Below are 26,704 nucleotides of genomic sequence, written 5' to 3' on the forward strand. Positions count from 1 at the left end.
TGTAACACCTGGGTAGCTCCTACCTGTTCTGCTATGAAGCGAAATCCTTTGTCAGGACGATCACACTCATATGTCTCGCCCAACACAGGGTTAAAGGGCTTCCCTCCTGCTCTGTAGTAACTGGAGGCATAGCCAGAGACAGCAAATGTTGCAATGTACACCTACACATTCACAAGAAAACACCAGTCACATATAAACTTGCAACATAAGTTAAAGAGCTCCAGGCTTTAATGTAAGAAATTATATTTCACTTTCTCAATCAAGTGCAGTAACTGCAGAGTGGTAATTAAGGCCTGAAGCAAAACCCGAACAGATGCTCAAAATTATGCTAATGCTGCTACGCTGGTAATAAGATACAGGTAATTATTGTCATTTCACTGCCCAAGCTGAAATCATATTAATCCTACCCTATCTAACATGTCATTGGCAATGCATTTAGACATGTTTTTTTTTTCCTTTTAACTTCTTTATAAAATAGTCGCTGCATTATGTGTCAGCCCATGCTGACCTTAGTAAAATGTATCAGCATGTGGAATGGAGGCGTTGTGTATATGCTTCCTTTCACAAAAGAATCCCAATGAAGACATTGATTGTTGGATGCACTGAAATATGTCTGCAGCAAATTTTTTGTGCATTTCCATAACAGAATTCCCAGCACAGAGGTTTATCACAGATTTGTTTAATCAGATCAAAAATAAAACGTTAATGAAATGTGTTGACAAACATTTAACTATAGCCCATCTTTGGATGCACTATCCAGCAGTGACACTGACTTGTGTATAAACTCCAGGAACAATACTCTACCTGATGCACTCATACAAGTTAAACACACTCCCATGACACCATTGATCACTCAAGTATAAACAGCCCAGTGGTGGGTCTACGTTGGTTCCTTTCCATCAATGAATGATGGAGAGGGGCCAAAAAATTCTGCAGCAACAACTGAGCTATAGTCTGTAATTGTAAACTCACAAAGTGATGAGAGGTCATGAGTATTTTCTGTTTTTTTTACTTTAATATTTATACTGCCATTTTTTTTCATGCTTGCTTGTTCTGAATGATAATTCTAGTTTTGTTAGACAATAACAACAGATCAGATTACAAGGCAGAGATAGTTACCTTCACATCACCATTCAATTTTACAAGGCATCTTTTGTAACAAAATTATGCCCTGTTTTTAACATATTTAACACATTTATGTCAGAAAACTCTGAGCATGACTAATCTCAGACACTGATCCTCACCAGTTGGAACACGTCCATTACCAATATCAAAGTATCATACAGCAGCAGGATTCTAGTTTATGAGCGGTAAGAGATATTGGTGACCTTAGAACCTATAGAGGTGAGATGAGGTCAGCTGAAATGCTGAGGATGAGAGTAAATAGTGCATTCATACTTGGCTCAGAGCAGGAAATTATGCTCTCACGCTTCCTGAAAATGTGGAAACTCGAGCAGGGCGATGCCAAATTGCTCTAGCCATAAAGTTCATTACAAAGCCATCAGCACTTGTCAAGACTGAGGGACAATTCCATCTGCTCTTCACTAAGCCATTATATATCACAGTAGGCACACCGCTGTCTCCTCCTCTCCACTCTAATGAGCCCTGGGAGCATCCTAATGCAAGTTTGTAAGAGGGAGTCTGACTGGGGCCGGTCAGAACATCCCTACCCCTAATGGAGCACTGTTAGAGTGAGACAGTGTTACATCACTCAGATCTCCATTACAGCACTGCAAAGGGCTGTGAAAGACCTCTCAAGACTCACTGCACATTTCATGGGTTTCCACAGAGGTCCATCACTATACAACTTTCAGGTGAAAACCTAAACTGTTACTGTTTGCAAACCACATTTCGTCCATTTGTTCCAAAGAAAAGCATGTATAAAATGTAAAACATTTTCTTTTATAATACTGGATAATAACCAATGGAAGTCAATGTAAATAGATATTATGCCAAGTAATCGCCGAGTATTTCTATTGGTCCATTCGTCAGGAAATTTTCATACAATGTAAAGTAGATTTGCTGTGTTCAAATGATGTAGTAAACTAAAAACAAACAAATATATATATATATATTTGTGTTATTTGGGTAAAAATGCTTCAACACAGGTTTATAATTCTTGGGAGAGCAAATTTCCTCTTTTCTACTTGAAGGGCACTAATTTATGCCTAATATATGTCATTTGTAATAATTTTATTGCAAATGTGATTTTATGCATTTTATATTGTTTTGTTCGAAAAGAAGTTGCACTTTTGCATGAATTACAGTGTTTAAACTAATTTCCAAAAGACATGTATGTGTGAGTCGGTCTGGGTGCACCGCTGAACTGGGTAAACCAAACTGCCCATTGTGAATTCAATTTTATTTGGATGTTATAAGATTCAGTCAATTTATATCCAAACCCCTATTTATCCTTTAACTCCTCCCATCCATGCTGTAGTTCAGAGTGTGTTTCAGCCTGAGCTGCTTCTTAAAACATCCAAAGAACAGGACAGTCAATAAGAAACAGAGGTTATTTGCATATATCAGTCTCAAAGATATAATAACACAGAATTGTTCTAAAATGGGATAAAGAGAGTCTGGGAAATGGTCGTGTGAACATTTATTTTTTGACACAAAGCCTCACAGTAAAGTCACAGGAAAATCTCAGCAGAACAAAACTTTAAGAATAAAATTTAAAAAGTCAAATGTAGCCCCACGTGCTGCTGACTTTGTAAATATTCTGCAACTAATTCCTATTCAGAATATATTTTTAAGACATGATGAAAAAAACTGCTAGAAGCAAATCCATTTGACCAACTTAATCCCAATGTAACACCCAATTTATTAAGGACTATGTGTAATCTAGGTCCAGGGAACAAATCCATCACAGTTTCCACTCCTCTTATCTCTCTGAAAGTCAGTGGAGGGTCAGAAAAACTCATTTCCCTGCAGAGTACATCATTCCACAGTGAGAGATCCAGAATCATGTCTAATTGCAGAGGCCTTCACACAAGGTTGGATTAGACAGGCTTTTAAAGGCATGCTTATAGTAATGGGAAATGTGATCAGCTAATACCAAGTGACATCGCAAATCACAGTTCTCTGACTCAACAGAGACAATCCATTTATATTACTGTTAATGTGTGTGTGTGTGTGTGTGTTTGTGTTTGTGAGTGAAAGAGAGAGAGAGAGAGAGAGAGAGAGAGAGAGTGAGAGAGAGAGTGCAAGCCTCACTCTTTCTTGGAATGTTGGTACTGAAATTGTTAGGAAAGTAAAGCATTATTTAAGCACAGTAATGTTTAAAAACATGCTTCAGTTAAGTTGGGCTGAATTGACCTTCAGAAAGGCCAAACAAATGCAGAAATGATTCAGACTATGACATGATTCCACAGCTGTAGACTTGTGTTTGCTGCACTGAGCTTTACACAACTTTTTTACAGTCAGTTTTCAGGGGCGGCTAATTCAGGTTCAGAAACTGAACCTTGACACCTCTGCGGTTTCAAATGACTAGAGAATCCAGGCAATTGGAAAGAAATCATGGAGGGAATATTTACTTTTACTATTTGCCATCCACCAATTTTAAAATAAAATAATCCTGAAGTGCTGACAGAGCATGACGCATCTTTAAAGATCTGATAAAGATCACAGGCTCTGGCCTTTTAAAATCTGCTTTATTCAAAGGCCACGATTTCCTTTAACAGCGGGTTTTCTCATCATCAGCAAAGAAGAAAATACGCAGATTTTTGTTTTATTTGTGTCACAAATTTGCACTTTGAGGAAGTAAACAAATAAACATGGATATAATTCACACCTCAGTGGCTTTTATTATTACGTTTATAAAACAAATGAATATTGATTGTGTTTATTGATCTGAATTCTGTTACAAATGTGTGCATTCACACAGAAACTAGCGCGATGGACACAATCATGGCCTTCCTTTAACGACTCTTTTATAATCAAATGCAAAAGTTTGGGCTTCCCTGGTCAGAGCAGATGTTTTGTTGTTTTCTGAGGTGAAAGTAAGTATAAGTACTTCTGCATACGACTGCATGTAGTAAGAGTGAGGTAGTTCACAGAGGTTCCAATTCCTCTGCTCCCTATGTGTTACCCATTTATTATCACTGTGTGTGTGTATGTTTGTGTGTGGCATTTACCATGCGCTCAAAAGGGTCCTGTGTCTGTGCGGCTCTATCGATCAGCTCGCTGTACTCCAGCTCCTCACACAGTCTCTGCAGGGTGTTGATGGGCTCATTGAGCTGAACAGGCATGGCCACTTTTGATAGGTCTTTCCCAATGTTATTCCTCAGAATGTTCCACAGACTGATGTTGCTGGTGTTAGGGCTCGGGGATGGCAAGAAGGAGCGCCGCTGCCCTGGGGGAGCGCCGTTCTCAATACAAACGTCTGAAAACACAAGATGTTTTTTGTACCAAGACGTCGATACCAGAATTAGGAGAGTGTTTTTCTAGAATCTAATTTCAAATATTTGCCAGAGCCTACATTCAAATCTTGGAGTTATGACAGGCTGTATGTTTATGTATCATTCCTGTGCTGCTTTTGCACACAGAGAGAGGGGCTAACTGTGGTCTCAAGACCTGTGACGGCTGAGACATCACTGGATGAAGATCAAAACAAACAGTTTCCCAATGAGAGCCAATGCTTAGATCACTGCACCACTCGAGCCTCCATTTCTATGTATTTGAAACTTATAAAATGTTGATTTATATATTATTTAATATCTAATTTCCTTTTAATACTGTGAATAGAGTTTGTACCTGTTAGGTCATTTTGATATCTACTAAGTCTTGTGACAATTCCTCATATTCGAAATACACTTGGCTTGTATAAAGGAATTCTGTTTCTGATGCTCTGTTTTGACTGGCAGGGGTTTATTCTGAATAAACACACATTGTGTTCTCCTTAACACCATGTTGTGCTAAGGGCAAGAGATCTTTCAACAGATGCAGAGCGGAAATCTCACCTGAGTTGAGCCTCTCATTCTGGGTCTCATGACTGAAGTTGTCCATGGAGACATTGTCGCTGATATCACTGATGTATGAGTCGTCTTCTGAGGCCTGAGAGAGAGAGAGAGCACATCCCCATTACAATCTCTCAACTTAAATAACACAGCCCACCTTCTCCTCAGATTCTCTTCACATCTCCTCACCTTCATCTCAACTTCCTACTTCCCCCACCCTCCTCTTACCTTCTGCTCCCCTTCTCACCATCTCCTCACCTTCTCCACACCTTCCTACACCTACTCCTCACATTCTTCCACATTCTCCTCAATTTCCCCTTACTTTCTCTCCACCTAACCTTCACCTTCCTCCACCTTTTTCCATTCTTCTTAACTTTCCCTCATCTTATCCCATCAACTAACATCCCTGTAATTCCAGACACATTACAGCAAAGACACTTATCTATGTGAAGTAATATGTGCGGTGTGTGAATTTGAATGAGATTAAGAGTGAAGGTGAAGTACAGACAAACATAGAGAAAGAGAGAGAATGTGTGTGTGTGAGAGAGAGATAGAGAGTGGGGGAGAGTGAGTGAGTGAGAGAGAGAGAGAGAGATTCATAGGGGAGGACAACAAATTTTCGCTTTGCTCTGTGGAGGGGTATTTTTAGACATAAGCAATTAAGTCCATTATCACATTACTTCTGCTACTGGAGCTGCATGGGCAGGTCTGCTTTAAAAAGCAAAAAAAAAAAAACATCAAGAAAACAAATAAAGAGAGTGGTTAAATTAGAAAGAGTTGGAGAGAGTGAGAGAGAAAGAGGGAGAGAGTAAGAGAGAAAGACAGTGTGTGTGAGAGAGATATATTCAGAGAAAAGAAGCCCAAGCAAAAGAACTACACACTGTGTTCGTCAGAGAGGTAGATCGATACAAAGAGAGAGAGAATTGCTAAGCTCTGGGGGTAGTCCATCAAGGCAAGATGTAAAACGACTATATTTCAGGCAGTTTAGGACCATTTCGACTGGTCCATTTATAATGAAAGCTTGAGAAAGTGTAAAGAGAAAAAGAAAAGAAAAGAAAAAAAACTGAGAAAATGGAGATGTTTCGTTACAAAAACAGCCAGTTTAGCTCAATACAGCACTAATCCTGCATACCAAACAAACCAAACACTGGAGCAGGAACCAACCTACACTCCCAACACTGGTCTTCATGAGTCACCCATCCACAGCAGAGCGGCAGCGAGAAGGAGAGACTTATTGACAAACCCATTCATTCATTCATTCATTCAATATCTGTAACCGCTTATCCAGTTCAGGGTCATGGTGGGTCCGGAGCCTACCTGGAATCATTGGGCACGAGGCAGGAACACACCCTGGAGGGGGCACCAGTCCTTCATAGTATGACGCACTAGGGGTTGGCGATATGGCAAAAATACATTATCACGATTTGTTTTGTAGGATCACTATCTCAATTTTATCACAATTATTTTTTATGATGGTTTTTAACCTCTTAACACTCCAGGTATTTTTTCCATGTTCTGTCTGAAATGACATACATACATTCACTTGAGGCAGTGAATAAAATAGAGGCAATTTTATGTAATAAATGTTACTTAAGAAATGTTACCTAGATTTATTCAGATTTTTAGTCATGTTTCTAACATAGTATTCTTCCTCTTTAAAGCCAGACGTGTTGGATGGAGGGAGCATTCCCCAATTGACTGTAGAATGAGGCCCCCTCCATCACTCCCCCTCCTGTGTTTAAATGGTCTCAGTAGGGAAAAGGCAGGCAGAAAGGGATCTAAGCTTTGAAAACTTCTTTATAGTTTTCAGTGTTTATTTAGATTGCTGTTGCAATATAAACTCTTGTGGTGCATGTCTTTTATGCACTGAAGCATGGTTGAAGGGGACAACCTATGTAAGTGCAGGTATGTTTTGTGTGTGTGAGAATTGCTTGTGGATTTTTCAGGCTTTGTGGCTCCACAGTTTTGTTGTTTTTTGCGAGGAAGATATCTCATGTATGGAATAAGGAATTCTTTCAAATACTCCAACAGCACTGCTGTGTCTGAGCCATACATATGAGTGCAGCACACACTAAAACACAACCACCATGTCAGTTTCACTGAAGGGCTGTGAATGATCCACAACCCAAATAATACCTGTTTTGCAGTGGTCCGGGCGTCCTGACCAGTGAAGACCATGTTAAAACGGGTGCTAAAAAAGTGAGCAGAGCAACAGATCTGTAGAATCTGTAAAATATAGTGCACCTATATAGCAATTTGCGCTGATAAAATGGAAAATGAGTGTAGAAATGAGCAATGTATTTTAATTTCCGTGTACAGTATAATAATATTATTACAATAACGGTCACTGGAGGCAGGGTAAAGAGGCTGAGCCATTACTGCTTTCAAGCAACTTTTACTGAACCCTTAAAAGGGCACAAGGGAAATGGAAGCAAGGGAACGAGTAGCTATTTGGGATTTCTATATAGCGAGAGCCAGGGGCACAGCAAGCCGCCTAAAGCCTCTCTTCTTCTATATGGTGAGCTCCTAGTCAGCATCACATGTCACTACACTGCAAACACATACACACATGTGACACACACCAACACAGAAATTCACAAAACAAGACCATTAAATCCCTTAAGATAACCCCTTAAACAACCAAAAGGGAGGCCATGCTGGGAGCTCCCTTATGAGTCCGTCGTCCCCATACACTCTTAAAAATGTAGTTCTATATATAAGCATGAACACTAAAAGGGTTCTTTGCATGATTAAATGGTTCATTTAAGGGTCCTTCTATAGTTACATTGTTAAGCTGGTTATAATAGAAGAACTGTTGGTAACATACAGAACCCATTTCTAAAAGGTGCTAAATTGAACCATCTAGATCATATTCTTTGTCAATCTAAAGAACCCTTTTACTGTGCAAAGAACCATTTAACCACACAGAGGGTTCTTTGAGTGTTCATGGTTCTATATAAAACAGTTTTCTTTACTAAAGCACACTTGAAGAACTATCATTTTTAAGGGTGTATCACACTTGGTGCTGCCACAATAATAATAATAAAAAACAAACTAATTATTTAGTAATGAGTATAAGTAAAACAAGACTTGTGGTGAAAAGCACGCATTAGTTATGATATGCATATCACATCTCTACAGCCCCTTTATTTAGTTTAGACTGGACTCCCACAGAGTGAGAATAAGAGCACTCCTTCAGTGAGTCGACAGCGCATCTAAGTGAGAGTACGTGAGGTTATTTAAAAACTGCACAAGCCAGAGTAAAACACATTTACTGCAAAACATGTTCTAAGATGAATTCTGCAAGTAGCTGTATGTAAATGCTGTGTGTTACTTTATAGAGTGGGATTATTTAGCATTAATGCACAGAGTATTGACAAGTATTTTAAATGCTTGCGCAATCTAAAAACAGTTGAGAAGACGTTACTCTAAAAGACAGTTTTACAGAGTCCTGAAGATGTGAGGTCAGTTACAATGGAACAGAATAATGACCAAATAAGGTTTATTAGACTGATATCACTAGACATTATGGCACAATATGTACAGTGAGTACATATTGAGTGTGATGATAGAGGTGTCTCACCTCATTCTCAGAGGAACTCGCTGACAACAAGACTTCCTGTGCGTCAAAGAACTCAGAGAGTGAATCTGTGATGGACGTCCGGCTCTCATTGGACACCTGGTGGACCAGAGACCGCGGACAGTCTGAAGATTCCTGCTTCTGGAGGGATAAGGCATAAAGAAAATAATAATAACAATAAAAACAATTCTACTAATAAAATAAATACACAATAATAATAATAATAATGTAATTTAAAGATAATTATTATTTTGATAACTAGATATAAAGATATTCAAATTTTTAATATTTTTTAAGTCCAATTTTGAAAGATTTGTTGGGGATTTTTCTGTCCGATGTTCCTCTGACTTATTAATAATAACAATAACGTAAATTCATTACTCAACAGTTATTACAAGTAACACAAAGCTCATAGAAAATGTGAACACTTGATTTTGTTTAATGTATGATACAGCCAATGCATTTCTTCATTTCATTTGTTTAATTTCTCATCATCTGAAAACACTGAGCAAATTGAGCTTCAATCTAAGAAAATGTATAGCTTAAAAAAAAAAACCAAACACCCACAAAAAAAACCCTAATGATTACTTATTCCCTAAAGATAAAAAGATGAAAGGCCAGACCAAATCCAATTAGCAAAGATTTCTCTCACATCACAGTTCCTGCTTCTAAACAGAAGAAAACGAAAGCCATGAGCTGGTAGCGCAGGCCAAGCTAATTAGTGCAGAAGGAAAGTGTTGACTCAACTGTTGATTCAGAAAGTCAGCTGTTGACGGAGTTATCCCACAGGAAACACTAGTGAGCCTGTGTTTGCAGGGAAGTTTGTGTGTGTGGGAGATTGCTTGGCTGCCTAAGTGTGGGAGTCAAGAGACTTCATTAACCAGCTCTAACTTAACTAAGTCTGCAGAAACTCGATTCATGGCTTTAACCCCAAAGAATCCCACAGAGAGTATAAGAGCATATCTTCAATGAGAACAGACAGCATGCTTAAGTGAGACTAAGAGTGGCTATCGTCCGCTGTATGCAAGGGAGGACACAAAGCATAGAAGAGTTATGAGTACATGCCCTAGGGTTACTGCTTTTCCCAACAGTCACATTTTTTGTAGAGAAAATCATTCATTCATACATTGTCTGTAACCGTCTATCTAGTTCTGGGTCACAGTGGGTCTGGAGCTTACCCAGAATCACTGGGCGTAAGGCAGGAACACACCCTGGAGGGGGCGCCAGTCCTTCACAGAACGACACATTCACTCACACATTCACACCTATGGACACTTTTGAGTCGCCAATCCACCTACCAACGTGTGTTTTTGAGCCGTGGCAGGAAACCGGAGGAAACCCACGCGGACACGAGGAGAACACACCAAACTCTTCACAGACAGTCACCCGGAGCGGGACTTGAGCCCACAACCTCCAGGTCCCTGGAGCTGTGTGACAGCGACACTACCTGCTGTGCAGAAAAAAATATTTTTATTAAATTAATTTAGATGAGTTAGGTCACTTTTATAGCATTAGGGGAAATATTTAAATTTTAGCAACAGAATTATGTTTTAAGTGTATAATTGATTGGACCAAGCAGCAATTTTTACCAAATAGTAGCAAATAGTATTTTTGAATTTTTTCTCACATGAAGAATTTGATTTGCCTGTAATCCTTGACTGAATCAGATTGCATCCCCCACATAAGAGCTATGTTTATGGTTTATATAGTTTTAAAGCAGATATATGGAAAAATGTTATTTGCAAAGCCATGAGATAAAATGAGACGTTTGGATTTTATGCTGTGTCTTACGTAGGTGGCAGGCACTTTAGAGTTGTCCTGTCACTTAATTTCTCCAGTCACAGCGTTGGACCCATGTTTACGTGAGAGTGCAAAGATGGTTAAACTGAGCAAAAAAAAGTGCTGAGAAGAAGAGTAATGATGTAAAAAAAAAAAACAAAGTAAAAATGACTAACAAACAGCATGTTTCTTGCACCTTTGGAGTAAACCGTGGCTCATTCTCAAACGGTTGTTGTGAACAGGGCAATATTTCTATCTGCTGCATATGCAGTGTGGTTTCAGTAATCACAGACACTAGTTTCAGTATGAACCTCTCTGATAAGTTAATAAAATAAATAAATAAATAACACTTCTACAAGACAAGACAGATTAGAGGGCAGGCACTGAATCAGTGATGATGCAGTTCCCACACCCACCTGCACAGGGACAGTGGTGCAGTTTTTAAGGCCAGTGGGCTCTGAGATATGCGATTCAATGTGTATCTTGCAAAGACGTTCTCTCAGATCAGAGTTCTGTGCTAATGCCTGCGAAAGCAAACAGCAAATGGCAAACACACACACACATACACACACTCAGCTTACACACACAACGAGCAGTGTCCTCTATAGACTTGAACACTCTATAGTTTCATATTTCAGTATAAACCATATCAAGTGGACAAATATAACAAACCTGGACAAGCTTTATAATCCTATGACCTTTAAACCATTATCAGAACTCAGACTAAAACTGCTGCATGAAAAGATGCTTTAAAGTTTCCTTAGTGCTAAAGCTTTAAGGTTTTGCTTTCACTCACAAAACTCTGACTGTGAATAGTGAGAGGTATTTTTTCCACCACCATGACTCAATGAGGAAGATGAGTCACAGCAATGTGAAATTACAGGAAAGAACATTTTCCCCTCTTAACGCATGGGAGATGTGTTACTGTGAAAACTGTATTGTTCTGAAGGATAAGGAAAACTGTACCATGTAAAATTCCCTAATGAATAAACTGATAATGCAATGAACATGATTTCTTTTTTGTAAGCCTTCTAAACATCTTTATTCATAAACTGGAGTAGAAAATTAAAAAAATGAATTGAGATTATAAGACGTTTAGCAACATACTAAGCAACAGACCTCCCACATTTTCACTCATACCATAAAAAGCTTTTGGTTAGTGCAGAGCATTGAAGAAACATGCAGGTTAGAAAGTTTTAAGTCATTGGAATGGTATTATCAAGCAGTTACAGTAAATATAAGCATACCGAAAGAGCAAGTATACTGTGTATGTGTGTGTGTGTGTGTTTGTGAGATGTGGACTTACAGCAGCCAGAGCACTCTTGAGTCCCAGCAGCTGTGCAGATGGTGCTGGACAGGTTTCTTGCTCCAGCATTTGTTTCAGCCTCTCCTTCTCTGTGGACAGGGAGCTTAAGGCAGACTTCATGCTAGTGTGCACTGAAATCAGAAACATGTTCACATTTAACAGTGTGTGTGTACAACTACAATAAATGTATTAAATAATGCCACTGCATTTTAAGTTCTTGTCCAGAGGAAATTTTAATCACGTTGCCAAGGCAGATGAATGCAGAGTTAGAAGTAATCAGCAAAGGACTCAGTGCTATTATATGGTCTTCCTGCCCAAGCAGGAAATCAAACCCAAGTCTGCTGTGTGGACAGGTATCTTTTGAACTGTGGGGTAATGTACAAAACAGATTGGTTTTCATATTCTCTATGGAAGAGAAGACTTTATCAGCCACTGTATTAATGCACTGTGTTCATAAAAGACAGAATATGCTTCCTGGATCTCTTTCATTTATTCCCTGCCTGAGGGTCTTTGCAGTATAAAGTACAAGTGAGACACTGCCCTTTTTTTCAGAAAGTAAACAAAGCTGGACTAATAAAGAACTCTTTCTATAACTTATATTTTACACAGAAACAAAACTGAGACGTGCTTATCTAGAATTATGCAGCTGACATTTTTGAACTATTAGAACTTACATTTACATACAATATTATTCTATTATCCTATAATTAGGATATTACAAGAGAAGATTCAGACTTTAGACCTGGCTTCAACAGGAGGTGCTAATTTGTTATTTGACAGGACAGATTTTTTGCCATTTTAAATGTAGGAAGCTACAGGAAATCTGATGTTTTCAGATCAGATGCAAGCTACATTTCTGGCTTTGAACTCTGACAAAAATCAGATCTCTGAAGTTGTGACTAATTGTGGCCAATCAGACTCTGTAATATTGGATTTTTGTGTTGTTTTACTCAGGGACATCAGACATCACATTTACCTAAGAGTTATAAACAGAATATGGCCTAGAATAAATGGGAAGAAATAGCATAGAGAATGTAAGGAATATAGAAATCTATTGCTTTACTAAACAATGTAGAACCTTATTATATAAACACATAACACAACTCAGAGGGACAGTTAATGGCATATGCTCGTATATTAGAACAGAAAAAGTCCAAGACATTTCTTTGTAGCTTTAAATTACCACATGAGACAATCTTCAGAGAAATATACTCCATGATCCATGATGGGCTTTAAAAAAAAATCTACATAAAATGGCAATTTGTACTAAAGCATTCACAAAATAGGCTTGATTAGACCAAGGCTAGTCCACAGCTACGGAGTGGACAGGAAAATCTAATGACAAAGTGGAGATTAATAACTTGCGTGACAGCAGACATTTCACATAAAAATGATCATTATTAATAATAATTAAATTGGTATTTTAATCACTGGCGTGTGCGAGCTCACATCAACAGACTATGGTGCTAAAATAGAGGTGCTGCCCGTTAGAGGTGTTTTAAATATTTAACTAGTTTTTACTGTTTATGGCTGCACGTCCTATGGGGCATGATGCCTCTGATTTTCCTCATGAGTGGGCAGGGCCTCTTGCTTTCCTGTCCTTATCGCACTTGCAGCTGCCTTTTTACTATGACAACCAATGTGGCTAAAGCAGCAAAATCAGATTTCGTCACTTGTAACTTGTGGACACTTTTGCCAGTGCAACTCAGATTACCGTGCTAATGACACTGAAGTGTCACAAATGTGGTTACAATCATTCACTACCTAAATAATACATACTATGGTTCCCTGACGAGCTGAAAAACGTGCAACAATACACAAGCTTATAAATGTAAAACACTAAATTCAAAGCATTCTAAGTGCAGCTATATTGTAGGTGTAATTTTTCAGTAATTGGATGTAGGTGTACCTTATAAATTGGCAAGTCAGTATACATGTACATTTAAACCAACAATAAAAATATCAAAGGTCATGAATATGTATTTCTCCCACTGACAGCTGTTTCCCTTAGAGAGCTGTGGAGCCAGGCTTGAGGAACAAGCACCTCACTGCTGGTGATTGAGCATCTCACACTCTGGGGAGGTGGGGGGGGGGGGGCATGTTTTGAATTCTAATGGAGAGAAACTGTGACTAAAAAATTGTAATCAACATCTGTCCCTCATTACACAGTGCTGGCATCTACTCCTGAATAAAGCAGCATTGTGTCTGGTGGCTGCTTCATTTCCCTTGCAGATGAGGTGTTATTAGTTTATAATACACTGGGAGACCTGCAGATTTTAAAAAAAATTACACACAAATTAAAGTTCATAAGTTGGAGCTCGGAAATGCTCACAATTACTGGCAACACGGCAGAAGTCTTCCTGCAGTTTGGACACATCTATGGGCAAGTCAAGGGGCTCTGGATAGCTCTTCTCATTGGCCATATCAGCAGAGGACAGATTGGGATTGGAAGCATGGAGGCGGATGGATCCCGATGAGATACAGCTAGGAACCTGAAGCAGAAAGGACAACAATTATATCTTGTATTTCTCAACATGACAGATATTTCTTTAATGCTAAAGATCAAACTGGCTATTGCAACTAAAAATAAAGTTACTAGCTAACTCTTTAAAACAGGGACAGAAATAAATTAGAAAGTTCCAGTTCCACACGATGACATATTTGACTATATACAGCATGGATTTGCATGTGCCATGACCACCCTGACAGAGTTATAGAGGTAACATGGTATGACAGGGTTAAAAGCAAAGCCACATGACTGTGAGAATGTTCAGAAAAATGCTCAAAGGAACATTCAGTGAACTGACTTTTGTTCTCTTGTATGTTTTACAGTAGCAAATATGTACTGACTGATCCTTATATTCACTAAAGTTGATACAATAAAAAGAGCTGTGTACACAGCTGCATATCAAGCGTTCATCCCATTTGATACACTCCACTCGGTTTCACAGCTACTCACTTGACGTATGTTGCTGTAGGGGTGGGTGACAGAATCATCGTATCTAAACACCTTTCATAGACATTTCCATGATATATGATAAATATAACAATAATTTGACCAAGAGACAAAATGCAGATTAAAGTGCCAAGTTTATGATTAAAGGGATTAAATGTTAGTGTTGCACTAGTAAGCATGGATCAGACACATCAGTGCTGCTTGAATTTTAAACATCTCATTGTCACTGTTGGACTGACAACAGTCCACCAACCAAAAATATCCGGCAAAAAGTGTCCTGTTGGCCGCATCCTGTGTCCACTGATGAAGGATTAGAAAACGACCAACACAAACTGTGCAGCCACAGATGAGCTACTGTCTCTGACTTACAAGGTGGACCAGGTGTGTCTTATACAGTGGACAGTACATAGGTGCCACCACCACGTTAGCGTAACTGCAGTGCTGAAAATGATCCACTACAAAAAATAATGGTGGCCCTGTTTAAGTCCTGACTACTGAAGAACAGGGTGAAAGGCGGCAAATTAAGTATACAGAGCAACAGGTGGAATACAGTCCATAACTATATGGCCAGTACAGCTGATAAAAGTGACAATCGGTTTAGAGACAATGAGGCATTGTTAATGTAATGGCTGATTACTGTAAATAAACATTGTTCTGCTGAAAAATTTGAATACCCATAGAGGTTTTCAAGCCTTTTAAATAGTCCTTGCAAAATGCACAATACAACCATGGACTGCATTCTTTACTGGGAACATATTTAACAAGTAGCACAGCTTTACAGTTGGTGCAAGCACTGGGAGCCACTCTTATAATTAAATATTGACCATAAACTTTTTACCCCACCATCCACTGAACAGGTCTCTGATCAATGAGCAATAATCCGTCTCCACTGAGATAATCACAATAGCACAGCCTATGGAGAAGACTGGAGGAGCAGAAATAAATACCTACCTGCAGGGTTGTCTTGTTATCTTTGCTGTAGTTTTTGGAGCGCCATTTCCTGGGATGTCTTTTCTCTTTTTTAGGACTATCATATGTTGAAGGCTGCAAATAAAAAATAAATAAAAAACAGACACATCTTTGTTCGTAAGAGTATTCAGCGACCTGCCGTGTTATTTTCAGCACAAGACTATAAAAAACCCTTTTTGGCAAGATTGCAGTCTATAAATAGTGCTTGTTAGAAGAATGCATTTCTCAGATTCACAGCAGCTCAAAAAACATCAATTTCTTCCGCTAATGTTGAGCAGTGATAAGGGAAATGCATTCTTCAGAGGTACACATCTAGCTTTAATAGCAATTATGTGAAAGTAATTGGATTTGCTGCAGTAAACTCATCTTGCTGCGGATTCTGAATGTGGGTTGTGAAAGGTGAAGGTGTTTTTAGTAATCTCAGGAACTCTAGCACTGCTGACTGAAGGTGTATGTTGCAGAAAATCAGTTTTCCACAGGCAAGAACAATGACCTCCTTTAAATCGCCATAGTTTCTCTTAAACATAAATGCGACATACATGCACATACAAAGATTAATTTTGCTTAAATCTTAATCTTTGCTTAAATGCTGCTCTTATATTGCTCCTGAGAAGGAGACCTGCGAAATCTCACATGAGGTTTCTTTTTGAGCTTTAGGGCAGGTCTCATTAAAGACTCACCCTGGGTTCAGGTTTGCTGAGATAATAATACTCATTTTAATTCACAACTAAAATAAAGACAGGTCTCTCAATATAAACCCCACAGACAGTTTCCATAAAAAACTATTAGCACTCCTCATCTTTCAGAGCCAGAAGTATCTAATGCCTCCTTCTAGTCTGATGTTTTCTACAAATTAATTTTAGGAGAACCTCCAAAAAAGTCTCCTGAGTTATTGAAGCACAACATTTGAGCAGTAACTTTTTCCTGTGAGTTTTCCCCTTTCTCCCTGCACTGAAAACAATAATTTGCATTATTCAAATTGATTGCATATAAACAGAATCAGCACATGTCTTGCCTAAAGGAGTACGCCTTTACAAAATAGTAACTGTGGAATTGTCTTACAGGGTTGGAATCTGGAATAAGAATCTTTAGTACATTCATCACATCATTTCTATATAAAGTAATAATAAAAAACATTAGCTCAGAAAAGACAACTTCACAGGATTTTTTTTCTAATGTAAGTATTTGTAAAGGGATTCTATTCCAAGTAATTTTTTATAGTAGGATGAAAGTTTCAGAAAAATATTAAGTACATGCCGTGTGTTTAAACGAAGTAAAAAAATATCAATAAACAAAACTGCACATACTTTAATTTTAATTTTAAATTATTTTGGACAGTAACGATACTAAGAAGAATGGTTTGTTTTTATATTTGTATTTAGTGTAAGTGAGAGTGTGAATTGGGCTGGTGTGGAGGAGTGACCTGTAGCAGGGCGTTGATGGCTGGAGCAGAGTAGGTGCGGTGAATAACCTCCATACTCCTCAGCAAGTGATCCAGCTCCAACAACTGAGCCTCACACTCACATAACTCTGAGAGAGAGGGAAGTGGGGAGAGTGGAAGGAGAGAAGAACGTGAGAGAAACAGAGACAGAGACAGATGGGGAGAGAGAACGAGAAAAGGGAGTGGGAAATACAGAAAGAGAAAGAAGGTGGATGCAGGTAACACACACACACACACACACACAGACACACACACACACACACACACACACACACACACACACACACACACACACATATATATATATATGAGTCAGAGAAGGAGGAGCAGGTAACAAACAAAAGGAGACAAAGCAAAAATATGTTAGCCTGAGGTAGTGAAACCTGCAGACACAGCATCTTCATTGTCACTCACAAAGTGTGTGTGTGTGTGTGTATGTGTGTGTTTGTGTGAATACAAACCTTTGGAGCACCTGTCTATGTCGTCAGAAGACTGCAGCCATGCAGCCACCTTGGCCTGACTAGTGAAGGTGATTGGAGAGTGGAGAGAAGCCTGCTTCCCTAGAGAGGCACGCTAAACAGACACACACGCGCACACACACACACAGAAAGACAGACACACACTGGGTGAATGTGATGCCCAGTGATGGACTGGTGCCCTTTCCAGGGTGTGTTCCATCCTATGTTTCTGCGTAAGCTCCAGACTCACTCTAACTCTGATCAGGAAGATGCGGTTAATAAAATGAATGAATGAATGAATGAATGAATGAATGAATGAATGAAAAGTCTACTTGTGTCATGCTGCTGATATTAAATATATTCTTCAGTAAAAAAATCATGGATTTCATTGATTATTTTTTTCTCTTCAAAAGCCAATATTGTTTACTGGTTTATATACTTTAGTCTCACATTTCAAACCAGTACAGATCCACTATCCTCTGTGTGTGTATATACGTGCATAAGCAGCTCCTGTGTCTCTGATTGTGAGAGAATGGTGGGTACCTTTCTGGCTGCTTGGCCCTCAGTGAAGGTGGTGGGGGATGTAGGGGGAAAGTGAGGACTGAAGAGTGGTTTCTCTGGGGGGAACATAGCGATCTCATTCTGTCTGTACAGTCGATGGTGACGCAGCTTAGAGACCCATTCATCAAACAGCTCCTGCGACTTTATCTATGAGCAAAAAGCGTCTGTGGTCAGTGTCCACACTTTAATAAAAAGTAACAGACATGGATTACTTAAACACAGTTCTCGCCAGAAATCGACTGAATAGCATTGGTTCTTATGTAACATTGTCTTTTTAGTATTCAACCCAATGACACATGAAATGTAAACACTTTTTTGGTTATCTTGAGATATTTTGGTAAATTTTGCCTAATGCATACTTTAATGACTGTTATTTATGCAATTTGTAGAATTACAAAGGACAAGAGAATGGCAGACAGATTTCTCTATCTATCTATCTATCTATCTATCTATCTATCATTTCATCCACTCACTCTGTCACTCTCTCCATCCAGTCATCCATCCATTCATCTATAGTCCGTTTTCAGAATCTCAGAGATCAAAAAACTAGATTTAAACATAGATTGGCCAACAACTGCATTTACTTAAGTTCATCAGTCAATGCACGATGCTAATCAGGTGGCAATAGTGGCAAAGCACATCAGACACAAAAACTTTATTCCTCATATATGTCATAGTTCTATTGCAAACACTCTTTACTAATTTATACAGATTAATAAACAATGCTTGCCTTCTCTCAAAGCCACATAAACCAGAGAAGTGATCTCTGCACTGGGTCAGTTTACTCTGTGGCTGATTGGCATTTACCTTCAGGTGATAGATGTTTTCCTCTGCATCCAGATCAATACACTTGGATTTTTTCTTAATGGCCATGACAGACAGGCCCACGTCAATGCAGCCATGCAGCTTTCCCTTCTCGATCTGTTAAAACACAGAAGGTGAACCCTGGTAACCACTGGCCACACAGCGGTGTAACAAACAATGCATGTTGCCCTTTACTGCAGCATGCCAGTCCTGCTCGCTACAGATGACAAACAAGCACGTTGTCTGCTATTACTAAAACCCCTGGGCCTGTGCTGCTTACTCTAGATGTGCAAATACAGAGAGAGAGAGAGAGAGAGAGAGAGAGAGAGAAAGAGAGAGAGAGAGAGAGAGAGAGAGAGAGAGAGAAAGATTTGAGCCACTTTTTTGCTAAGACTGACTGACCTTACCTTTATTCCATTATTCCATTAACCTCACACACCATGGAGTTCTCCCCTGGCATATACACCTCAAAACACCTCTCACGTTTTCTTCAGTTATTTCCCATTCCATAATTCATTGGAACAAGTGTGGAAATGTTACCAAATATGCAGATTAAACACTAACAATTCATATCTTGTTGATGCTCAACAGCACTGAAGATACAATAAATACCTTAAGGTTTGCAGACACTCTTTACAAAAAGTGAAATTAGATCTTTAAATGTGCACCGAGTCTTTCAGGTGTGCACAAAAATATATATAATGCGTTATATACTAATAATATAATATAATATAATAGGTATAATATTATCTCCAAACAAAAGCATAAATGAAATAAATCCTTATAACTTTCTCATTACAGTCAACATGGAACATGAACTGAGTTTTAATGTAATTCATTACATGGCTGTGGGATTAATTATGTAACGTATGTATTAATATGCCCACAGATAAATGCACAGAATGTTTAATGTACAGGTTAATATCTATACTGATTGAATCATTCTCTGCATCACTGCACCAACCACGGTCCATGGAGCAGGTGTCTAAGAGTTTTAGACAATTTTTCTATTTAAGAAATAAGGAGAATCTCAGCTCTACGTTAGACTCAGTCAGGTGAGTGCTCGTGTTTTTGTTCTTTCTTCCTGCAGCAAGTTCTAAACCAGTGGCACTAATCTTGAGGTTTTGACCTTTGCAGTGTGGAGATTTCAGCAACATGCCCTCACTGAATTTTAATCGAATGCCCTTGCCCTCTATCATCAAGATTTTTATATAGTGCTGATTATTTGATATAGGAAAATCATGCTGACACACCATAAGTCACATTTTAGTGAGTGATGGACACAGAGCCATTGTCTAAAAGCACCAGTATCTGTAAATCCGGTTTCACTAACGGCTGGAATTGTTTCAAAGAATGATGTCAGTCCAAAAAGCTCACTAGAATATTAAGCTATGTCCAATCAGTGCCCCATTACATTTCTACTTCATATTCAATCAAACTAAGCTGCATGTTTAGAAACCTCGGTTAAATAGAACACTCAGTTAAAGTATCACTCAAATATCATCATCCAAATGCTAGGAAAATTAAAACATTCAACCCTCTTAGTGATAAGATAAAGTAGTAAATAAGCAAATAGTAAGCAAATCACATGCTGTAGAAAACAATAGTAGTGAAAACTCCATAAATACAAACGAGATTTAAATTAAGTCAACAAGTCATTTTGGACTATTTCAAACAGTCCATTTACCATTACATTTTAGTCCAACGAGTAGGTGATTTTCTAAAAGTAAATAAATACATTAATTAATTAATTAATAATAAAATAAAATCAAAATAAAACGTTTTTCCTGACAATGATGATTTGTGAGGGTCTGCCGGTGGTGATAGACAGGGAGCATGACTCATGAGTGATGAATCTGCTTTTTATACTCACATCAGCTGAACACTTGGCATACTTCAGAATGCCCTTATCCAAGAAGAAGTATCTCTGCAGATGATAGGACAGAAACAAAGAGAGAGAGACAGACAGAGAGAGAGAGACAGACAGACAGAGAGAGAGAGATAGACAGAGAGAGAGAGAGAGAGAGAGAGAGAGAGAGAGAGAGAGAGAGAGAGAGAGAGAGAAATTAATCAGTTTCAGGTCAGGTGGGTTGGTGTGTTTTCCTGTGTCTGTGTGGGTTTCCTTTCCTCCCACAGTCCAAAAACACATGTTGGTAGGCGATGGATTAGCTGTGCAATAATGTATATATGCATGACTGACTGTGTGAGTGTGTGGTGCCCCAGTGGTGACTGGCGTCCCATCCAGAGTGTTCCTGCCTTGTGCCCAGTTATTCTGGGTAGGCCCGTATTTTACAGAAAATGACTGACTGAATTAATGAATGTTGGTGTATTACAAATTCTGCAACACTCTCACTCTCTCTCTCTCTCTCTCTCTGTCTATCTCTCTCTCTCTCTCTCTCTCTCTCTCTGTCTATCTCTCTCTCTCTCGCCAATTTATCTTTATCCACCTCCATGTCTCTCCTTCTGTGTTTCCTTACATTTTCCTCACAAGCTCTATCTTTATTTACTCTCAAGCCTTGGACACCAGCCCAAGACTGTCTACAGTCTCCTCTCTTTCTCATTCTCTCTCTCTCTCTGTGATTAAGGTTGAGAAAATGGAAACAAATGTGTTAAAATAAATAAATAAATAAATAAATGTGTTGCTGTGTTTCAAAACAACAGTGAAGAAACTGATTTCTCTGAGCTCAGGGTAGACATGGGCAAGGGGAATAAGCTCATTATAATTATTCACAAATATTTGTTTTCTTTATGGCTACACAGAACGTTGTTGATCCTGTGGTAATTGTTGTGTTACAGAAGTAATATACCTAAAATTTCTGACATAGAAAGTAGATATAACGTTGCTCAGCTCAATCGGTGAAGCAAGGAGTCCAAGTGAGTATGGCTAGCTTTGCTTTCTGAATGGGTGGTCCCAAACTAGCCCATTACTCAGCACAATGCTAATCATTGCCTGACTTCATTGGCTATTATAGCAGATCTGGATGTTCAGTGCTCTCCTCCAAGTATGTTGAACTGTCCAGTGACATTGTATTAGCAGCAGTTCAATAATAGGAGATGGCTGGTTTTGCATGTCTCAGAGGAGAACTGGAGGTAGCTGATAATGTTAACGAGATTTCACTTATAACGTTTCAAATACTTTTCTCAGTGTATAAATACACAATCAAACATTTTCAGTTCTTATACTATTGTTGTAACGTTCCCAAAATTCTCCAAATTTCTCCAAATTCTCAAACCAAAACTGTGTCTGAAACAGAAGCCAGCATCCTTTGCTGTCTTGTTGTCTCCAAGTTAGTGCCTTGAAGGACAGCATTACTTAATACAGGTATTTTTAACTAAGTGGCATTAGAGAGAAGCTTTACAGGCATAAATATGTCAACATGTTGCCAGGCCACCGGTATACTAATGCTCGCTCTCAAGAATAATGACAAATTTGCAGATAGTGGTATAAAAAGCAGGCAGCGTTTTATACCAGCAATCTATTCAGACATTACTTGGTGCATTCCTCCCTCACAATACTGCCTCATTAGACAGCCTTCAGGATCGGTTCAGGCACAGGTTGGGTATCTTTCAAATGACAACTTTAGAAGAGAAATTCACATATTTGAATGGCAAATCATTTTGGAGCACTTCTACTGGACCATTCAATAAGAAATGTTCAGTACCAATGAGAGCTGCTGTTTGCAATGTGATATAAAAACAAATAAATGGAAAAACACTCATATATTCAGGCTGTCGGTTTTTTAAATGTACCACCCAATGTACAGTATTCATGTAAAGCAAAACAATATGGTATTGTGAATGTAGATGGCAGGAAACGGCAAATAAAGGTCATCTTTCTGGTGTGTAAGATCATGTGCGTGACCAGCTAATGAAACAGGGCCTCTTCTGTGATAAACAGCCTGTGATAACACATCTGAAAGTGCTTCTACACACATGGAGAAAGGGCATGATGACGTGTATGTGTGCGTGGTTGTGTGTGTAAGTGTGTGTGTAAGTAAACTGAACCGACAGTGTGCAGGACAATCATTCATCAAGTGCTTCAATCAGCTGAAATCCCCTGTGGAGGGCTGTTGTTTCAGTGAGCGCGTAGGAGGATGTGACCGTTAGCAACCTGTAGGAGTTCAGTAGGGGATTTCTGTATTCTTTACAGCTGAGTGAACCTCAGGGTCTTCTGAATAACTTTGTCACAATACAGGATTAGGATGGTGCCATTTATACCAGGTATCACTAAGTCTGTTACAGTTGCTTTTGTTTTTTGTGGGTTGATATACTGTCCCAAAAACTACTTCTATAAATTATATCATTGTCATTTTAAGACCATTGTATGGCACTAATATAATGAGAATTTAATAGCACAATAAGGCAAGTACACCCCTTTAAAGAGCAATGAACGTTTAACAAAAACATAGTTATTAAGAATATTCAGATATTGGAATTGGAATGTAAAAAAATGTTCTGAATTAATTAAACATATTAATTAATTAATTAATTCACAAAATAAAACCACAGTTTTTAAACAAATTAACATAATGGCCCCAGAACAGAGAGACCACCGAAAACCTAAAATACTGCTGATGTTAATTCTTACGTAAAACAAACAGGGCAGCAAGACAATGTGCAAAATTTAGGTCAGCAAAAATTATTGAGGAAATATCCATATATTGTACACTAAGTCGATAATATAATTATTGTGACAGGCCTAGGTATAATAAGGCTGATATATAAGACTGTATGAACATTTAAAAAAAATTTTGTCATCTGCCAAAAATCCAGTGCTAACAGGCAGAAAACAATATGATGAATATAACTGCGTATAATTTTTAAATATGTACCAACCAATTTAAACTCAGAACTGAAATGTATTAAAAGCAGAAGTGAAACACCTGAAAGTACTGAGGGCACTGAGCTGTTTACAATATTGTAAAAGCAGCGAACTTCTGATAAATAATACAACACAGAACTTCTTTCACCTTGTGCCAGCCCTTCATTGGCCATTTCCTCCTCTTCAGCATGAAGCCCTCCTGCTTCTCAGGCTCCTGAATGTTCCCCAGACCCCCACGCAGCCCCTCCACAATCTCCCAGCTGTCCTGTACAAACAAAGCATATAATTACCAAGTGTCCAGTTAATATCTGTAAAAAATGAACAAAATTACTTGGAGTAAAATCATTTTACATTCACTTCCACTGAAAATAAAGAAGGTTATTTCCTTCTCAGGTAAAGTTACTATTTTGGGAGATATATCTTTTAAATTGGACAATGATGACATTCACAAAATAAAAAACTCTACCAAGTCCTTTATAATTCATTGCATGCTCAGCAGGGAGTTGAGGAGCAAGGACATGGGAGTGTCCACTTTCCTCCTTGGTCTGATTTATCCGCCCCAGGCAAAGTCACACTCTTACACTCTTTAATCACTTAAGTGTTTTAAAAAAAGCTGCCGTGAGAAAACCTTTTACATTTTAACTCAATTTTCGTCTCAATTTACTCATGCCAATTTAACCAGTAAATCAGCTAGTACTTTCCCAGTCACACAGAGCTGCAAAACCCTGGGAGTGTGAGGTGAAGCCCATGCTTTTGAGCCCATGTTATTTTTTTTTAATTGCTACTAACCAAACTTCACTGGACAGCTCTATACACTTGGCAGAAAACATTAAAAGCCCAGATTTGTTACATCAGCTAACAGATGTGTATGCTTGCTACAATTATGCTAGTGATGTGGAGAGACGTAGGGCCATTCTACCCTTGGATTTCTGGTCTTGGATGGACGAGGCATCACCATAGATCTAATTGGTTATCTTGCAATTACTGGTGCACAGCACAGCCTGCTGTGTCAGTCAGAGTCTAAACAGCTAATACAACATAGTTGACATAAGATCAATTTTGGGTGACTGAGATAACAATTTAGGTAAATCCAGTGCTAATCAAAAATGATATTTTATGAATTTCAGATCAGTACAATTGATTTTGTTACTGAGATTTACACTTATGGGCGTCACGGTGATGCAGCAGGTAGTGTGGCAGTCACACAGCTCCAGGGACCTGGAGGTTGTGGGTTCAATTTCTGCTCCGAGTGACTGTCTGTGAGGAGTTGGTGTGTTCTCCCCATGTCCGTGTGGGTTTCCTCCGGGTGCTCCGGTTTCCTCCCACAGTCCAAAAACACCCATTGGTAGGTGGATTGGCGACTCAAAAGTGTGTGTGTGAGTGAATGTGTGAGTGTGTGTGTTGTCCTGTGAAGGACTGGCGCCCCCTCCAGGGTGTGTTCCTGCCTTGTGCCCAATGATTCCAGGACCCACCGTGACCCTGAACTGGATAAGCGGTTACAGATAATGAATGAATAAAAATGATTTTTTATCATTTTTTTCAAGTTTAAAAATTTTTGATTTTTAGATTAGAGAGAGTTGTAGATTAGAGTGAGAGAAATGTGTGTGTGTGGGTGTGAGTGTGTCTGTGCCTTTAGGAGTAATGAGCTTTATAATGTGACCAAGCCATGAGCTTAGAGATTACCATTGCATATTCAGGACAGTGTGTCCAGCTGAGAAGGACACATTCACTCCTGAGTTCTCTGAGGTATGCACAGGCACACTCTCATTTATATACTCTCTCTCTCTCTCTCTCTCTCTCTCTCTCTCTCTCTCTCACACACACACACACACACACACGCACACACACACACACACACACACACACACACACACACACACACTCACACACACATACATACACACCAGTCATCATTCAAAATGTGGATAAACAAAAATGCTGATATAGTATGTAACTGAATTAAATGCCACTAGGATGGTAAACATTATGCAGTGTTTCTGTGCCCCTTGCAAATGGAGCATTAATTTATTTGTCAAAAATGAATTGATACATTGCTTGAGAAATCACAGTGATGCTTTTTTAATTATGTGTGAACATCAAATAAACCTCAGAAAAAATAGAAATATTGGATTTTATCTGCAATATTCTCAGATTTATTTAGTAGCAGGCAATGTCAGTATATCCACACTGTCCTCTAAAGGCTGATTAATCCAGTGGTTTAGAGCAGAGGGTAATTGGGTAGATTTTAGATTAAAATTTCTCAGAATTGACCTCAGACCACAGAATTCACAATCATTCAATAATTTCAGACTTCAGAAGAAAAACCTAAAAATCTGTTCACTTTTGGCTCAATCTGAACATAACACAAAAGCCTGACATCCACACAGACTACTATACTGGCAAAGACATCTTTATCGCCTTTTTTGAAGAGTAGTGGTCAGGGAATGGTGTAGGTTTCTCTAAAAAGCACAGTTTTCTCTGGACAAATGTAGCAAGGTCTCATTAGTGAAGGCTCTGGAAACTGATGTGAACACAGCATAACTCAGCAGAGCACAGCTGGGAAATTAGGTCAGATAAAATGTGCTTATCTGTTTTATACACATTTTCAAAAACATTTACCATGCATTCATACCAGAGAATAAACACAGTATCGCTCTCAGCCATCTGATCATGAATCCTTAAACTCCAGTCATATTATCCAGTTAGTAGTCTTAAGGCATATCATACAATAAGCTATAGAATTTGGTAATTAATTAATATGATATGTAGCATTCAGCAGAGAGAGGGAGAGATATGGCCTGAGACAGGATTGGGTTCAATTTCAGATCTCAAAAATCGTATATCTTCAGCATGTATATTTGTTTTTCTCTGTTTAAGGGTAAGTGTGAAACAAAGATTTTCTTAAATCCATCTCTAAGCAGCCAAAGGCATTTCAGATTAAAGGGTGTTGGTCTAGAACTGGGCCCGGAAAAGACTCACTGCGGGTTTTAAATGCAAAAGTAGCTGAAAGCTCATAGCTGTTAATGGTTATGTTAAAAAAAGTGATGATTCAGTTTTGATGTAAGTTCTG

General features: G+C 38.7%; 1 protein-coding gene across 2 annotated transcripts in view; it reads right to left on the minus strand.

The window, feature by feature from the left end:
- osbpl3b (oxysterol binding protein-like 3b) overlaps window positions 1-26,704 on the minus strand; it is a 73,777-nt gene that overhangs the window by 8,471 nt on the left and 38,602 nt on the right. The window contains exons 4-17 of one of the 2 annotated variants that reach the window (XM_066682504.1): window positions 23,783-23,899; window positions 20,686-20,739; window positions 18,816-18,929; window positions 17,991-18,155; window positions 17,451-17,562; window positions 16,972-17,078; window positions 15,531-15,623; window positions 13,956-14,115; window positions 11,624-11,754; window positions 10,734-10,841; window positions 8,542-8,679; window positions 4,962-5,055; window positions 4,137-4,384; window positions 24-161 (exon numbers count right to left, since the gene is read on the minus strand). In XM_066682504.1, coding sequence (XP_066538601.1) covers window positions 24-161; window positions 4,137-4,384; window positions 4,962-5,055; window positions 8,542-8,679; window positions 10,734-10,841; window positions 11,624-11,754; window positions 13,956-14,115; window positions 15,531-15,623; window positions 16,972-17,078; window positions 17,451-17,562; window positions 17,991-18,155; window positions 18,816-18,929; window positions 20,686-20,739; window positions 23,783-23,899 — 1,779 coding nt within the window. The remainder of the gene's footprint in view (window positions 1-23; window positions 162-4,136; window positions 4,385-4,961; window positions 5,056-8,541; window positions 8,680-10,733; window positions 10,842-11,623; window positions 11,755-13,955; window positions 14,116-15,530; window positions 15,624-16,971; window positions 17,079-17,450; window positions 17,563-17,990; window positions 18,156-18,815; window positions 18,930-20,685; window positions 20,740-23,782; window positions 23,900-26,704) is intronic. The other variant, XM_066682505.1, reaches the window with a different exon arrangement.

Source organism: Hoplias malabaricus, chromosome 10 (assembly GCF_029633855.1).
Source record: "Hoplias malabaricus isolate fHopMal1 chromosome 10, fHopMal1.hap1, whole genome shotgun sequence".
NCBI classification, from domain to species: Eukaryota; Metazoa; Chordata; class Actinopteri; order Characiformes; family Erythrinidae; genus Hoplias; species Hoplias malabaricus.